This window comes from Bicyclus anynana, chromosome 26 (assembly GCF_947172395.1).
Source record: "Bicyclus anynana chromosome 26, ilBicAnyn1.1, whole genome shotgun sequence".
Taxonomy (NCBI): Eukaryota; Metazoa; Arthropoda; class Insecta; order Lepidoptera; family Nymphalidae; genus Bicyclus; species Bicyclus anynana.
In genome coordinates this window covers 4,784,287-4,802,896 of record NC_069108.1, presented here as the reverse complement: position 1 = coordinate 4,802,896, position 18,610 = coordinate 4,784,287, and the positions used below count along the sequence as shown (strand labels likewise).

At 37.8% G+C, this 18,610-nt stretch overlaps 1 protein-coding gene across 2 annotated transcripts; it reads left to right on the top strand.

Annotated features, from left to right (window-relative positions):
* The first annotated feature begins 2,977 nt into the window (after positions 1–2,977).
* LOC128199582 (leukocyte receptor cluster member 8 homolog) lies at positions 2,978–4,886 on the top strand. 2 transcript variants are annotated; one of them, XM_052889675.1, is made up of 3 exons: positions 2,978–3,116; positions 3,207–3,310; positions 4,171–4,886. In XM_052889675.1, exons 1-3 carry the CDS (start codon positions 3,014–3,016, stop codon positions 4,786–4,788), a joined length of 825 nt encoding a protein of 274 aa, XP_052745635.1. In that variant the 5' UTR covers positions 2,978–3,013; the 3' UTR covers positions 4,789–4,886. The 2 variants fall into 2 exon arrangements, with proteins under 2 accessions (XP_052745635.1, XP_052745634.1); XM_052889674.1 differs by having other exon boundaries at positions 3,029–3,310.
* Positions 4,887–18,610: the final 13,724 nt, after the last annotated feature.

Below are 18,610 nucleotides of genomic sequence, written 5' to 3'. Positions count from 1 at the left end.
CTCATGAGCAGGTCAATCTTTTGGCGCCCGCTTATCGTTGAATTTTGGGACACGTTGTATATAGACATTATTAAAAATATTTACTCAAACACAACTAGTAGAATCAAACTAGAAAATAAAGGCGAAGAAATTGCAATACAAAGAGGTGTCAGACAAGGTGACCCACTGTCACCAAAACTATTTATTGCAGTATTAGAAAATGTATTCCAAACATTAAACTGGAAAAAGAAGGGAATCTGGATCATAGACCAATTCTTAAGTCACCTAAGATTCGCAGACGACATTGCAGTATTTGCTAAATCAGCCTCAGAAATTCAAGAAATGATAAAGACGCTGAGTGTAGAAAGCAAAAAAGTAGGGTTACAGATTAACTTTATCAAAACAAGATGGAGGAGGCTTATACCCGAAGGGGCCCATTATTAATTAGTACATAAATTAATTATTTAGATAAATATATAGATTAGTTAGAATAGTTTTAAGATATTGTTAAGTACTATCTAAATGGGAAAAATAAAGCTTATTATTATGTTTCAGATCAAAGAAGTCATCACCGACTTTTTCTACAACGTTTTCAATGTCAATGTTTTCAATATTAGTCATAATTAGTAATAATAGTCTATGTTCTGGTCAAATATTGTGTTTACATTATCCTGGCTACTTATAATACTTTTTATGGACTCCCCAAAGTTTTGATTATTTATTGGTGTTGCAATCGTTTCATATTTAGTAAGAGAATTGCATACTTTGGTGTCAGAAGAACTAGTGTTATCTTTTTTATTCAAATCTAAAATAAATAATTGGAATTATTGCATTAAAGTATTTTCGCGCGAAAAGTATGACAGACTACCGACTTGTGCGGTGTTGCGACGCCAACCGACTTGAGCGCTGTTACTATTTTTTGAATTACGGCTTCTGATTGGCTGAAATCTATTTCATGAGACCAATAGTTCGACGCGCAATGCGCAGCTTCATCCAATGACATAAAAATGTAAATACCGCCAATTTTCGACTTGAGCGGTGTTGTTAGATAAGGGACGATATGATAATCCTCATAATTTAATTGAAATAACCACAAAATCAACCAACAAGAGATAGAAATCACATTCTCCTCAACATTTTTGGACCTAACGATTCGTCGTTTCGACGAATTCGATGGATTCGTCGGCATCACGATCAAGATCAAGAAAATAAGATTGAGTCAGGCAATTCCTTTGTTCACAATTCACATAATTCCATAATCCCTTTATCGTTCCAGTTTACCCTTTTTCCGTGTTAACTTCTTATTAAAATATACTGGACTTCGCTGCTTTACTGGATATATCATTTTTTGGAGGTTTATAAAGTACTTTTATAAAACTCCAAAAAATGATTAGTGACGAACAAAATGTGAATATTCCACGATCGCCACATAACGTCAAAATGGCGGAACTAATTAGAAAACGTGGCACGTACAAAGGGCGTCTTACTATTTTTATAAAACTTATACCTAAATTCGACTTAACTAATAATCCATTATCACCAATTCAAATGTCAGAAATTAACTTGAGATTTAAATCCGTCAGTAGTTTATATAATGTATTTAATGACTTGTAAACACAAATCGAAGAAGCGTGCCGGGATATAGATTTAACAAAACAATGTGAAGAAAGAGAAGTGTTAGAAGAACAGTATTATAGAGCTTTAGCAAAAATAATAACGGTGCTTCTAGTTCTAAGTGCACCCCATGTGGGGAACACTCAAATAAGCCACTGTCTGTTAAGTTACCGGACATCAAGTAACCAACATTTGATGGTTCTTATGACCATTGGCTTGAGTATAAAAACTCCTATACAGTGTGTTTTTAAAATACCGTCCGATCCAAAATGTGCGTGTAAGCATTATAATATTATAAACAGAAAAAATATTTAAAAAAATATTATTCAATAATTAAGCATTTTTATCGTGGTAATAAAGTTTCTAATTTTAAATATAAATTGTCCCAAAACTTGGAAAATTTAAAAAGTGACAACACTGTACTATCAATTATGGTACGTAATCTAGATTATTACCTCCTACCTACACACCTGTGGCACAAAATTCGGCAAAATAGAAAGCCTTTTGACAATACCGCGCCGCATATCGTAAAGGGTAGGTAGTACCATCGTTTTCGGCGCCCACTGTCTTTGAAACACCGCGCCGCCGTCGACACTTGCAATGTCTGTAATGCTGTGTTTAGTTTGCTTGCGCCACTTGCCCAAAATGCAGACTTAAATTAGTAGTAGTAGATCTATTTGCGACAGAGCTATTACTGTGTTCCAGAATAAAAGGGATAGTTTCTGGTGTAATGTATGTTCAAGGAGTGGAAAATGATCCACTAACCATTAACTCATCTGCCATCGTCCATCTGCGTAAATTAACTTTTCGTGCTTACACACATCACAACACGCCAGTTATGCAAGCACGCATGCATGCTTGTACATAGCACAAGATGATAAAGCACCTTGACAAACCCATCACCTTGTTGTGTGTACTTGTGTGTTTACTTGCCCATTCAATACCGCTTTGAATAGAAACGTGCAAACGCAGCACAAAACATAGATGGCGGCGTTTTTATTTTGTAGTAATGTTTACTAATAATTAACCTATAGCCGCGTACTGACTGAGCGAGCAGCCTCGCGAGGCAGCCGCGCGAGGCAAATCCTCGGTCGGTCAAGACGCGCCTCGGCCGAGGCAAACGCACGCGCTGCCTCGCCCGAGCGTGCCGCGACCCGAGCCAAACGTTGTCGGTTTTTGTCCATGCTCAAAGGCGCCTCAGTACGTTTGCCGCGCGCACTCAAGACGGTCGTGTTTTGCCTCGCTTGTTCGACGAATACGGAATAGAGAACATAAGTATAATTATATTATCATGAATAGAGAACAGTGTCTCAAATTAATACATTTATATGGAGAATATAAACTACTTTGGGATGCGCAATGTCCTAATTATACCAACAGAGGACTAAGAGAAGATGCGTAGAATAACATAAATCGTGAAATGAACATTCCAATAATGGATTTAAAAAAAAAGATGGAGTCTTTGCTAGGATCCTATAGGAGGGAAAGGTCACGTGAAAAGAAAAGCCGTATCACAGGATCAGGTATGTTTATGTTTATTATTATGTTTTCGTACAGTCATTACATATTTATAGTCAGTCGTACAAATTTAATTAATTTATTATTTATTACAGGTCGTGGTGACATATATAAATCAAATTGGTACGCCTATGAAGCTTTCAGCTTCCTGGGCGATAGAAACCATCCAGGAAATACTCAAGATACTTTACCTGAAGACGTGAGTATTTACTGATAATTATTCTGCCAAGCAATTGCTCCATTTGTAATAAAATGTCTCCCTAAATGTGAACGTATTTCTTTTAAATCTGTTGGCCCTCGCCGTGGCATAGCTCGAATAGGTAGCATTGATGACATTTCTGTATCCTGCCGCCATCGCCCGGGTATTATTGTTCCTTCAGCTTCGACATCAAATGATCCCGGGGCAGTAAACCTTTGAGAGGCCTCTTGATCCCTTCGCAAGTAGTTATATAAGTATATAGTAGTTAACACGACTTTTGTAGCTTTTTCTGGTTCCAATAGTATGGGCTTCCTCAATACTCTGAACACAGAACTTAAAATGCCAAAAGCATTTTCCACAACTCTCCTTGCTCTGGACAGTCGGTAATTAAAGATCCTTTCCATTGAACCTCGATTTGGAGTACCTTCATAAGGTTTCATTGTGTACTCATCCAATGCAAATGCTTTATCGGCCAAAATAAAATACGGCACTGCAGTTTCATAAGGTATTTGTAAGATTTCTGGCGGAGGAATATTAAGTTCCCTTCTTTCAAGTTTTTTATATAAATTGGTATTTTTAAACACACCGCCATCTGATATACGACCTTTGCTACCAACATCTACATACAGGAATTTATAATTGGCGTCAACTAAAGCAAATAGGACTATACTGGGAAACAATTTGTAACAATCGAAATCATTGCCACTATTTATAGGCGATTGTAATATAACATGTTTCCCATCCATTGCTGCAATAGCATGCGGAAAATTCCATTTTGTCTCAAATTCTCTTGCTATAGTAAGCCACTCTTCTTCGGATGATGGTATCTGTAATTAAAATTATGATTTTTCACCCTACAGAATGCATGTCACAGTGAAATTCAAAATGATGGAAGTCAAAGTAAAACTCGAAATGATGGCAGTGAAAATGAAACTCAAAATAGTGGCAGTCAAAGTGAAACTCAAAATCAAGTCGGTAATGAAAATACAGTTAAAGAAACCAGAAATGAATATACGAGAGCAAAGAAGAGAACTAAAAGAACTGAGCCAAATGATTTAACTGATAATGCTATATCAGAAGCCTTAACACTATTACAACAGTGTGCAAGTGATAGTGCTGCTTCGGAAAAACATGACTCCTACGATGTTTATGGGCAATATGTCGCAAATGAGTTGCGAAAATATGACGCTTTTACTTTAGCACATGTAAAGCATGCTATAAATAAAATTATTTTCGAAGCGGACATGGGAGCATACCCATCATACACTGGTTATTATACTCAATCATACAGTGGGCTAAACAGTTCCAATAATACGTCTTGTCTTTCTTCCTCACCGATGCCTCCTCAATCACCGATGCCTCCTCAATCACAGATGCCTCCTACCTCACCGATGCCTCCTACCTCACCGATGCCTCCTACCCCACCGATCCCTCCTACCTCACCGATGCCCCCTCCGCCTCCTCATCCTCATTGTTAGATAAGTACTTGTTTAATTAAGCGTTTCATATTAATTGTCTTTTTGTCTATTTGTCATGTTGTAATAATTAATAAAAATGTACGAAAAATGGAATAAAATTATTTTATTTTACCTTAACATAATCCCTTAGCACATCGATTAACGCATCACAAACTTCATGAACGATTACTGATATTCTTTGTTTTGATATACGAAACAGATACTGCAAACTGGTATAAGAATCTCCCGTGGCCAAAAATCTTAACGTAACCAACAATCTTTCCCTTGCGGTTATTGCTTCTCGAAAATTTGTGTCCTTCTTGCTTATTTTGGCGTTTATAAGAGAGTACAGATGTTCAAATTCAATTTTATTCATTCTAGTGAAATTGCTTTCTGCGTCATCAAAGCACAGCTCTTCAAATATTCTGTTTCCAGCTTGAAATCTGTTTTTGTATAACGTTTTTATCCAAAAATGTTTAGATTTTTTTCTTTTCTTTTTTTGTACAAGTTGATGAATCAGTATAAAGGCAGTGGTGGCGATAGCCTTCCGAACGCACGGCCTCATGATAATCTTAATCTAAACTGAATATGCGCTACTCGCGCGTGGCTTCTGTTCGACTTGTGAGTAACTACTGAGCGTTCGAGTCTTTTGCTCAGCCTCGGTCTGGCTCGGCTTTGCCGCGCGCGGCAGTCTCATGTGTATTAAATTACAGAATGAGGCTGCCTCGCGCGGCAAACGTTGCGAGGCAAACGTCCGAGGCTGCCTCGCGAAGCTGCTCGCTCAGTCAGTACGCGGCCTATCTCAACTTTTGTGTTGCCATGTAAGTTTTTATAATTTTGTATTTTTTTATGTTAATTTCGTGCAGGAAAGAAAATGTATTTCTTTAAAAATAAGGACTAATATAAAATATAAAATACCTAAGTACACCCTTAAAGGCCGGACGGTATTTCCTATAACACACTGTATAACCACTCATCAGGTCATCAGCGCCTTAGAGTTTACTGCAGATAATTATGCACATGCTTGGGATTTACTACAAAATAGGTATAATAATAATCGTTTGCTAATATATGTATAACCATGTCAAAGCTTTGTTTTCCATTACATCCTTAAATAAAGAATCTGCCTCACTAATTAGGGAGACCCGTGATAGGCCAGTGGGTATGACCTCTGCCTCCGATTCAGGAGGAGTAGGTTTGAATCCGGTCCGGGGCACCTCCAACTTTTCAGTTGTGTGCATTTTAAGAAATTAAATATCTCGCATGGTTGACATGTGTGAAATTTGCCAATCCGCATTGGGCCTGCGTGGTGAACTATTGGCCTAACCCCTCTCATTCTGACAAGATACTCCAGCTAGAAGCCCGAATATGGGTTGATAATGATATAAATAAATATTTTAGTCAAACTTAACCATCTAGATATCATACACTTTGTATACAATTATATGCTATATAAGCCTCATTACTCATAGCTAAAATCGGAATCAGTTTTATTTTGAGCTCAGCACAATTTTAATTTTCATGTGGTATCCACAAACATTATGTTGGATGCGTGCAAATCGCATGCTATCACATACTGCTTTAAGGGCACAACCCAGCACAGATCAATCAATCAATCAGAGGAACAAGAACAAATTGTTCAAGAGCAAGCAATACCACCTCCACCACCACCGCCACTGCCAGCTCCATTTTTTGCAACACAATCTAATATTATCTCCAGAAAGATTTATAACTCTTCCCCATTATAAACGCACAGCGAATACTTCTAAGCATTGTATTTTTCAAGGATGTACTAATCTATCTGGGCACTTGGTTCCTTCGATGATAAAGGTGATGCTATGATGTGATGTATGTGAGAAACATTTATATGGAAATGAATGGTCTACGTTAAATAATAATAATAATTTAACTAGCAGTTTTACAGTGCAACAGATTGAGGATCTAATCCGTATTTTAAAAAAAAATAATGAATTATTTGATTTTGAATCTGTTCACGAGACGCCTATATAGATGTATGTTATTATTGAACAGGATTAACGGTCACAGAGTTCACAACATTATTAAACGAAATACCAGAATTAGAAAATATTAAAAATGCTAAAACTTGTTTGGCAATATATTTGACTAAATTAAGAACTAGTGACAGTGACCATAGGTTATTTTCACTATATAATATCCCTAGATCAACTCTCGAGTCCTATTTACAAAAATACTGTTTAAACTACTTGATCCTAATAATGTGGGTTTGGGACACATACAAGGCAGCAAGTAGTGAAGCGTAATTTTTTCATACCAAAAAGTCTGTTTGACAACCCTGTAACGCTATAACTATAAAATAAGGCAGTGGTTTGCACTGAGCCTATGGGTCCGCGCGCTAGATACCTATTTATAATAACTGAACGCACTCGCGCACAGTAAATACGATTTCGCACGAATCTTTTACTTCGGCTGCACTCGGGAGGAGCGACGCTAACCGACCGCACATAAAGTGCGAGGCATTCTTATACCTGCGTCAGGTGCCGAAGGTTGTGACGTTAGTGCCAAGTAAATAATTAACTTTGGTTGGTGTTGGCCTCCTGGGCTCGAAACCTTGGGAAACCCGCTGGGGTTCTCGCCTTCTAGCCTTCTACGCCTTCTGCGCCGTCTTCGCCTTCATCGCCTTCTTCATCTTCCATCCATCTGGTCTTCCTTCACCAGCGCACGCCGAGGCCTAATACTTACGGACCCTGGAGCGGGAACCAGACTACTACCTACGTTCAGGCCAGTGACTGCTTGTTATAAGTTACTTGACGGTGTAAGGCGAGTTTGAAAAAGTAAAGTCTGAACCCTGAACTATAACTTAGAGTTTCATTTGTATACCTACCTACATCTACCTGTGGCGGGCATAGCCCACTGCCACAACCCAAATGTAACTAATCAGGAAATGCCTGCAATTGTTATTTGCGATGGAACATATATTTACATCCAAAAGAGTAGCAACTACTTTTATCAAAAAAAAAAACGTACAGCCTGCATAAGTATAGCAATTTAAGCCTTTCCTGGTGGTTGCTTATACCGGACTTATACAGGACCATATGCTGCAAAAGAAACTGATGTAGACTTTGTGATATAAAATGTTTGAAATGGAGAATGGGCCAATGAGGTCGTTTTTCAGAAGTAATGACGTTTTCATTCTAGACCGCGGTTTCAGAGAATTATACCAGCTTAGGAATCGTATGATTTTTTTTTTTTTTTATTTCTTAGGGATAGTTAACATTTACATATTATTTCTTAAATCTAAAATTAACCGTAAAAATAGTTTAAACATGTAAACAACGATACTATCCACGAATACACATACGAAAATAATGGCGTCACAAAATACACAAACAAATAAATTACAAAAAAAAAACAAACAAACATAAATCTATATAAAAAAAGAGAGAATTATAACAATAATAATTAAAAATACAACGAAACACAAATAGGTAAGAAAAAAAAATGTAATAATAATTATAATAAGAGATCTAATAATAAGAATTAAGACACTATTACTACTCAGGTACAGGGATATTTAATTTTTGAAGAGTGATTGAGATGGCCTTTTTATATTGGGGTTCGGGCAAGGCAAATACGTCTACATCGTCAAATAGCTTGTTGTATGTGTCCACAAGTCGACGCACAGGCGCGCGCTTTCCAGCGTTGGTTTTACAGAAATTGACAGCGAATAAATTATAAGCACGCACCCGACGTTGACCTGCGTACTTCAAAACATTTAGTGATAATTTACATACTAAGTCAGGACAATCGTATTTATTGTTGATGAGTCCATGCAATACCATTGCTTCAAGCAACTTGCGTCTAGATTCAAGAGTAAGAAGATTGTATTTAGTTAATAGCTCAGCGTAAGGGAGTCTTGATCTATAGCATCTGTAGTGCATTGAACGGAGGAACTTCTTTTGGACCATTTCTATCTGGTTTTTGTATTTGTCGTAAAAGGGGTTCCATATACAACACGCATACTCTAACTGAGGCCTTATTAAAGACTTGTATAAAGATAAGTAAGTCGAGGGTTTTGAAAAGTCTTTTGTTGAACGCATCACAAACCCATATAGGCGGTATGCATTATTTACGATTTTATTTATGTGTTCGTCGAGGTGTAATTTGGAGTCGAGCTGAACACCGAGATCGCGTACGGAAGAAGTCTTTTTTAAATTTACATCGACGAGCATATACGAAAAATCAATCGGGGTTTTTTTTTCGTAAACGTAATGGCGTGACATTTTGGTAGACATAAATTTAATTTATTCAGTATGCAGTATTCTGTCAAACGCTTTAAATCCTCTTGAAGTAAATGACAGTCTGTTTCTTTGTCAATTTCTTGGAATATTTTTTATAAATTGGTTATAAATAATATAATAAATAATATAATTAAAATTAAAAATAATATAATTAAAAAAAAATATATTAAATAATATAATAATAATAATATAATAATTAATTTTATCAATTGGTTATAAAATATATGAACCAGAAACGAGAGATATAGGTGAATCGCAATTAACTACTCTACAAGCTAATAAAAGTCGCTTTGTGACTCTTTGCAGATGGGTTGTAGAGGTTGTAAACGGCAGAATAAAAAGAGACTTTAAATAATTTAATTTAATTATAGAACTAGTGATGCTGCAGACTGTTCTAATTACAGGCCTATATCTCTAGCTACAATCATAGCGAAAGTACTTGACAGTCTGCTCGATGCACAGTTAAACGACTCAGTTACTATTTGTCGGATATTTGAAACCTCCCGCGTAAACCGCCGCCGCCAAAAGGCGACCGTGGCGCTAACGTCGCACGAAAAAAGAAGATGGCCGCGACACGCAAAAAATAGCCGCGCCGCGCATTAAGAAAATCAAAATATTTAAGTGATTACTGGTGGAATTAAAATTGACTTTCGCGAAACTAGTTAAAACAATCATCCCGGTGTTTTGCACGACGTGGATGTCCATCCAGATTGAAAACGAGCGAAGCCGGAGCGCACGACGCCGGGGGGCAGTTGAGGTACAATTCCTTTAATTCATAATTCAAAACCATACACTATTAATGATGCACAATTTGGCTTCAAATCTGAGCTCTCTACAGAAAGCGCGCATTGTGCCTCAAACAGACTGTCCGGTACTACACGGATAGAAAAACTGAGGTATATGCCTGTTTTCTGGACCTCTCTAAGGCGTTTTATCTGGTGTCATATAAAGTATTATGGCAGAAGCTTAGAAATGAAACCAGATTGAAATCAGAGATAATCTCATTGTTTAAATATTGGTATGAAAATCAGACAAACGTGGTCAAGTGGGATTCGGTCTTTAGTGAACCTTATAAAATGAAATGTGGAGTAAGACAGGGAGGGCTGTCGTCACCTAGGCTGTTCAATATTTTTGTCTATCAGTTAATCGAGAGGCTCGGTAAGGCTGGTGTTGGATGCTCAATTGATGGTGTTGCAATGAAGAACATCAGTTATCCAGATGATATGGTTTTGCTGAGCCCCTCGGTTGGTGGTGTTACGAAGCTACTCAGAATCTGCGAAGAATATGCTGGGGTAAATGGACTCAGATATAACTCAAAAAAGAGTGAGCTCCTTGTCTTTAGAGGGAGTATAAAAACAAAGCATGACTTTAAACCAAATATAATGATGAGTAGTTCCCCCCTAAGGCAAGTGACTGAGTTCAAATACCTCGGTCATATAGTAACGGATCGCCTCAGTGACGATGGTGATACAGAGCGAGAGCGCAGGGCGCTGTCGGTTCGTGGTAATTTGTTGGCACGCAGATTCTATAGGTGTAGTGTAGAGGTAAAGCTCACACTTTTTAGAGCTTATTGCCAATCCTTCTACACCTGTAGTGTGTGGACCTACTATACGAAGCGGGCCTACGGCGCCCTACGGGTCTAGTACAATAATATGCTGAGGGCGGTGCCGGGGCGACCGTGTCATTGCAGTGCTTCGGCGATGTTTGCGGAGGCACGGCTAGATGACTATTATGCCATCATAAGAAAGCGCGTGGCATCAACGATCTCCAGACTAGTGAGCAGCTCCAACGTCCTCCTCAGTAGGTGGGCTTACAGACTAGATAGCCCTCTCTGGACGGCTTGGAATGATGTGCACACCTGCAGTCGAGGGGTCACTTAGATATTAAGTTTATTATTTAAGAAACTCAATTTCGTTTTATTTTTGTTTTCATGTTTAGCAGTGTAGATTATTTTATACCCTTCAATATTCCTGACATGAGTTCATGAGTGTTTTACGCATAGATTTTTACAATAACTAATTATACTAAATAATTTTTTCAGTATTATTTTAAAATGGATCCCAAAATTATTAAAAGTTTTGCATGTAAATTATGCAAAAGTACCGACAACAATGAAGAAACATATGGAAAGCTACTTATAGTAGATGACATGTATTGTCATTATTTTTTTCTACACCTCATCGTACCGGAACCCTAAATCGCTTGGCGGTACGTCTTTGCCGGTAGGGTGGTAACTAGCCACGCCGAAGCCTCCCACCAGCCAGACCTAGACTAATTAAGAAAATTTCAATCTGCCCAGCCGGAGATTGGACCCAGGACCTCCGTTTTGTGAATCCACCGCGCTTGACACTGCGCCACGGAGGCCGTCAATAAAGTCAATAAGTAAGTAAATATTATACCTAAGTAGAACAATTCAGAAATTTTATTTGAAAATAAGAGAGGCTAAGCCATGGCTCATTATTATCAACACGAGTTTTATACAACATAACATATATATATATTATTAGTAAAAAAATCCTAAGCCTGCCAAATTGCATTTATGCATTTATTACAAACTGCTAAGTGTGCTTGATGGGATATCAAATAGAGCAAATTGAACGATACCTCTGTGTCATAAGTCATATCATGTCTAGCCATCGTCGATAATGATGATTTGATGATATTTCAGTTGTTGTCCTCGTGCATCACACAAAAAGACAAAGACAATGAAAATGAAGGCTTGCTAGGATTCCTGTATCCAGACAAAAAACAACTGAAGTTTAAATGAGAGTCTGGAAAAGTGAATGCGTCGTCACACAGGACCTAATTGTCTCACACAGGATTTCTCAGTGTTGTTCAGTTTTTGTCCTCGAGCATCACGCAGAAGGGCAAAGACAATGAAGGCTTGCTAGGATTCCTGTATCCAGACAAAAAACAATTCAAGTTTAAATGGGAGTCTGGAAAAGTGAATGCATTGTTAAACAGGGACCTAATTGTCTAACGCAGGGTTTCTCAAAGTGTTGTCCTCACGCAGAAGGACAAAGACAATGAAGACTTGCTAGGATTCCTGTATCCAGACAAAAAACAATTGAAGTTTGACGGCCTCCGTGGCGCAGTGGTTTGCGCGGTGGATTTACAAAACGGAGGTCCTGGGTTCGATCCCCGGCTGGGCAGATTGAGATTCTCTTTGAATTTGTCCAGGTCTGGCTGGTGGGAGGCTTCGGCCGTGGCTAGTTACCACCCTACCGGCAAAGACGTTTAACAGGGGTTTTAACAGGGGTTCGTGGACCGAAAGTTTGAGAAATTTCATCTGCCAAATTCAATTGCGTTAGACTCTAACGCAAACGATTGAATTTGACAGATGAAAACGTACGATTTTACTTGTCTAATTCGAATTGTGTAAGCTAACGCCACGTTCACACGGCGTGCTACCGAATCGGTTTTTTGCAGGATTCGGTTTAGTGGCATAAGTATTTCAATGAAGGAGTTCACACATGCATTCGGTTTCAAGACACGACAAAAAAGCCGAATCTTGCTGAAGTTGACATCCGATTTTGCGACTACAAACCGATCCGGCGATACTGCAAAATGCAGATCCGATACAGTGGTATAGGGCATTCAATAGATGCGTTCATACGATACACGCAGGGGTAGATTCGGTTTTTTGTCGGATCTTGAAACCGAATGCGTCGCACAAGCTGGGAAGGAGGGGTGGGCGGGAGGGACACACTGCACGTGCGCTTGCCAGTCGCCAGTTCTTTTCGCCCGCTTTGACTGACCGCTCGCTATGACGACGAAAAATATAAACGTTGAAAATTTAATTTCTCTTGTCCAAAATCGGCCAGTTTTATGGGACAAAACTCTCGAAATATACAAGGATAAAAACTTGAGAACTGCTGGCTGGCGAGAAATATGTATAAATTTAAATGAAGATTTTGAAGAAATGGAGGAGAAAAACAGGCAGGATTATGGTAAGTTTGTAATTTTTTAAAGTAAACAGGTTAAGTATTTGTACATTAGCAGTGTGTTACAAAATTAACGTTAGATTGATTCGTCTTGCCAAGGCACAGCTCCTGCTGTAGAAATAAAATAATTTGTGAATTCAGATCGTATAACATTAGCACATCGTCCACCTCGTGTACTATTTTGTTCATTGGGTGCATCTGTGAACACGTTAACCACTGATGATACATTGCTTGTTGTTTCTATGTTCGACTGTACACCTTCCATATCTATTATAAAATTATGAAGTACAGTGCAAGCCTTTACAATCGATATTGCTGTGCTGGTATCAACATCCAGTGGACGATGAAATATTCGCCACTTGTTAGCTAATATCCCAAAGGCGCACTCAACATAGCGTCGAGCTCTGGTTAATCTGTAGTTATATATTCTTTTGTTTCTATCCAAATGGTTTCCGCCGTAAGGTCTCATCAAATGTTGATGCAAGCCAAAACCTTCATCGCCTATTACTACAAACGGAATCGATAAATCGGAATCGTTTGTCAGTGGACATGCTGCCGGTAATTGCAAATCACCATCTATTAGTTTTTTCCAAAAAGTACACTCCTTGAATATTGTCGAATCGCATTCTTTTCCATACGAGCCCACACAGATGTATGTAAATTTATAATATGAATCAACCACTGCTAATAATACGATGGAAAAGAAATCTTTGTAATTCATAAACATGGAACCACTGTTGTTTGGCTTTTTTATCCTAATATGTTTACCGTCCACTGCACCAATGCAATGGGGAAAGTTTGCTCTAGTATTAAATCCATTGGCGATATATTCCCAGTCAGATATTGTGTTGGGTAATGTCATAAACTCCCCATGCAAATTGTTCCAAATAGCATTCGTTACTTCCTTAATAATGTTACTGATCGTAGACACTCCGACTCGGTAGGCGTAATGTAAATCCTTGTATGAACACCCAGAAGCCATATATCTGCAAGTAAATTTAATTATATTTTTCAGCTAAATCGATCGTAAAGAAGTGGACTAATATTAGAGACAGCTGGATGAGGAGTATTAATGAGAAAAAGAAATCAAAAAAATCAGGATCGTCTGCGACATGTCCGAGAGCCTACGTTTATCATCGTCAAATGTTGTTCTTAAAAAAAATTGTGTCGCCAGCTGACACACATGATAGTGCAACTATTGTTACACCAAACCCAGCAGACGATAGTACAGCCGCTACAGTTACATCAGATGTTACCCATGACAGTGCGATGGCTCAGGACAATTTATTCGGTGAAGATGTCGCAAATAATCAAGATGCTACAGATGAAAGTCAACAAGAAATTGATAATGAAAATTTAGTAGGTGGTTCAAAAAGAAAAAAAAGCAAACCATCGAGGCAGAATTTAAACGTGTTTGATAAGAAAATGAGTGAGTTTATAGATTATCAAATGGAATGCAACAAGAAGGAAGAAATGAAAGAAGACCGTAATTTGTTTTTCTTTAAAAGTCTACTTCCATCATTGGCAACGCTAAACGATAATCAAACATTAGAATTTCAATCAGGCGTCTTAAATTTATTGCAAAATATAAAGAACCGAAATGAATGGTCTCCTGCACACTCATCAACATACAACTATCAACCAAATGTGGCACAATCACAAGGCTATTTTACATCGCAGTACCAAGCATCACCAGAGTCTCAAAGTATTCAATCGAATGCTTCTGATTTACCAGACTTTCATAATATGTAGTTGGGAAACTTCAAACTGTGTACCTACCAAGCGATTGTCTATAATGTCTTAATCATATTTTTAATAAATTTAATTATAATAAAATACAGTATTTCAATATTACCTTATACATATCGCTAATTTTTCTTCTGGTCTAATGCTTTTCCTCATATTTGTATCACGCTTTTTCAAATCTTTTTCCACTTTTTTCAAAAGATTATCAAATGTAGGTATAGTCATTCTAAAGTAGTTAAAAAATTTTTGTGGATCATTTCTTAACTGCTGCATTAGAGTTGTAAAGGCACCAACTGTTGATCTTCTTTGTACTATTGGGTTTAACCACAATCTTTTTCTACGACGCTGACGGCGATAATACCAGTATAGTATAGCAAGACTGTTCACGTCCATCGCTTCCAAATCAACGTGAGGAACTGTGCGCGCTCTTGCTAATAAAAGCCGGATGGTGAGTTCACACGAGATCCCGATACGAGGCCGTCGGATACGGCCAAACAAGATGTGCTGTGTGAATACAACATTCGGTTTTTCCAGATCCGATGAAAATAAGATTCGGCAAATCGTGTCTCCGTGTGAACGTACCGTTAGCCATCGTGATGGGCATCGACAGTCCATTACGATTACGTTTAATACGATAGTTTGTTTAATACGAAGTGTGAATGATTTGCTATGATTTGACAGTTAATTCGAATTGTGTAAGGTTTCGATTTAATTGCTAATGTCAAAAGCTTTCGCTGAGTCTGTTACAAATGTATAAACAATGCCTCCGTCTACAGATTACTCTGTAATATTTGATAGAACATCTAATGTAGTTCTACTGTACAACTGCCCTTTACCTCTGTCACTTTGCCTGCATACTCATAGCGACACACAGCGTTCTCTAAGTTCAATATTAGTTCTTTTCTTTTGTACTCCTGCTCCCCGTTATTATATCGAATATAAGGCTATTTTTGTAAACTATTGAGTTTATTACCATAACCCATCAGAGTTTGAGTCACCTATGACCGTTAAACATACTTATCCCAAGTACAAACGTAGTGAATAAATACTCTTTGCGTGTCAGAGATTACTTCCCTACAATACCACATACAAAGTTTACCTCTCTAAAATATTTGTATAGATTAATTAATACTGATTGAAGCGATATAATGGCACATGCATACATCCTGGGCATGATTGAGCGTGAGCGTCGCATGAAACGTTCGCAGCTGAGCCCAGCTTAGAAATAAATCTAACCCCTGGGACATACTAGAAGAAGAATTTATAAAGAATTACAGGCATGTCCATAGATTTATTTCAGCAGCTGGTAGACGTACTACGCCCCTTCATAAAAACAAGTATGAGATCTACGGCAATCTCAACTGAACTATAATTTGTCAACATAATTTATAAGTCAAGTAGGCACTCCCATGTGTACATTTCTCGGAACCCGCGTCGGGTCGCAGCCTGGATACTCTTGCGAGATTTTCTGGCAAAAATCGATAAATATTTTAAGAAAAGAAATAAATTTCATTTCTACTATATAGTATAATCAACTTTATTTCCTGTGGATACAGAGGTAGAATTACTGATGTCCAATTCGTTCTTAACTGTAATATTCTAGAATTCTAGATCGCTTAAAACCAGGTGTGGGTGGAGGCGATACTAGCTTATAGAGGATTCAAACACAGAAAAAGCTTTATTACAAAAAGGAATTTAGTAAGACCTCCAAATGTTTCATCAAACTCTAAACTATCAAAACAGGATGTTATCAAAACAAAACAGATAGCAAGTTTAAGGATTCATATTGAAAGAGTTTTATAACGTCTGCGTGAACGTAGAGACGTTAAAACTAAATTCTGTTGTTTATTTGAAGCTATTAAGGTGTTTAGATGACCGTGTTGTAATTGCATATGCACAGTTAAACAACACCCCGGACTGGTTATGCAGGTATCATATTCGGTTCAGGCAGGCAGCGCATCGCTGTGAATTGCCGTGTAACTGGACGGCAATACAGCCACATTAGGGAAAATAGGATGGGTGCAGCCCAGCACGATGGCGGGATGCATCACAGGAAACCATCGTTTAAGTATTTTGGACTCTAGAAACGACATGAACTTTCTAATAGACAACGGTGCTAATGTATCAGTAATACCCGTATCGAAAATTAATTCCAAAAAGTGTAAACAAAGTGTAAGTGTGTATAAACTATTCGCCGCAAACGCAGATATAAAAACATTTGGGACTTAAGTTAGTAATGAATTTAGGGCTAAGGCGTAGTGTGCTCTATGCATAGAAGCCAGTCTTCTTCACGTCTTCCAGAAAAAGAACGGCGGTATACGGCCGTGTGGAGACTATCGACGTTTGAACGCAGTGACGAAGCCAGTTATATTCCCTATACCTAGAATTCAAGATTTCACCTACAGTTTATCAGGTAAAACAATTTATACTTATCTTGATATTAACAGAGCTTACCATTTGTACATACCATAGAAGTAGCAGAGGAGGACATCGAAAAAACAGCACAGGCTTTGCCGTTCGGACTCTATGAGTTCCCTCGTATGTGTTTCGGATTACGGAACGCCGCCCAGACCTTCCAGAGGTTCATGGACAAGACGGTACTGAAGGGCATAGAAAATGTTGGTTCAGAGACAAATAACGAGTATGAATCATCAATGACACATTGAAGACGTGCTTATAGCCTCAAAAAATGAAGAAATACACAGAGAGCATATTAAGTCTTTGAACGTTTCCACAGTATCGGGTTGACTATTCTTGAGTTTATTAAGGTTATACATGTAGTATAAATAAGAGTCACAGTGGAATTGCTAAGTTTTATTAAAACAATCAGAGCTAATTTACATTTTGCGTGTTCCCTATCGCAGAGCTGGCGGAAAAGAGTAATTGTCACAGACAATATATTATAAACTAAGATGACATTGACAATTGACATTAATAGGTACACTATGGTTGTGAGTGCAGACAGATAATTATAAAATAATTAAGATTAGCAATATATTAATATTGCCTGCCCAATTGCAATTATCACTTTACAACACTTCCCCTCATGCGTAACATGAGAACAAATCTCTACAATGCAGGATTATACAAAACATAAAAATTAACAACTCAGGTTAATAACAAAAATAATCTCTACATTGCCCATCTCATATCTAGCATGATAGTATAAGTGGTACAACAGACTCACAATTATAAGGATACCAATACTCACAAGAACAGATGCCTATGATTCTACATCTTTCATACCCAAGTCATTAACAAAACCTAAAAATTTATGATTAGTTAAAGGTTTTGTAAACATGTCAGCTAACATTTTTTCAGTGGGTAAATAGCTGACTGTGACATCCGTTTTTCTAATAAAATCCTTAACAAAATGGTAACGAAGGTCAATGTGCTTTGTCTTCTTGTGGCAATATTCATTGGTTTCAAGCAATTTGATTGCACTTTGATTATCACTAAAGATTCGACAATTAAAATGTTTCACAAAAATTTCATACAAGAAATTTCTAAGAAAACACACTTCTTTGCATGAATCACTTAGGGCTAAGTACTCGGCTTCAGTACTTGAAAGCGCAATACATCGCTGTTTGCGCGACTCCCAATGCACAGTAGAGCCGCCAATTTTAACTATATATCCACTATAAGACCGTCTGTCTACGACATCATTGGCCCAGTCGGCATCTGCAAAAACTGTTAAATCAAAAGTACCAGATTTAACGAAAACTAATTTCTTATCTTTAGTGCCATTTAAATATCTTAATATTCTTTTTGCAGCCAGCCAATGATCTCGTGTAAATGCAGTATTAAATTGGCTTAAATGACTAAGAGCATAAGTAATATCAGGCCTTGAACATACTGACAAATACATTAAGC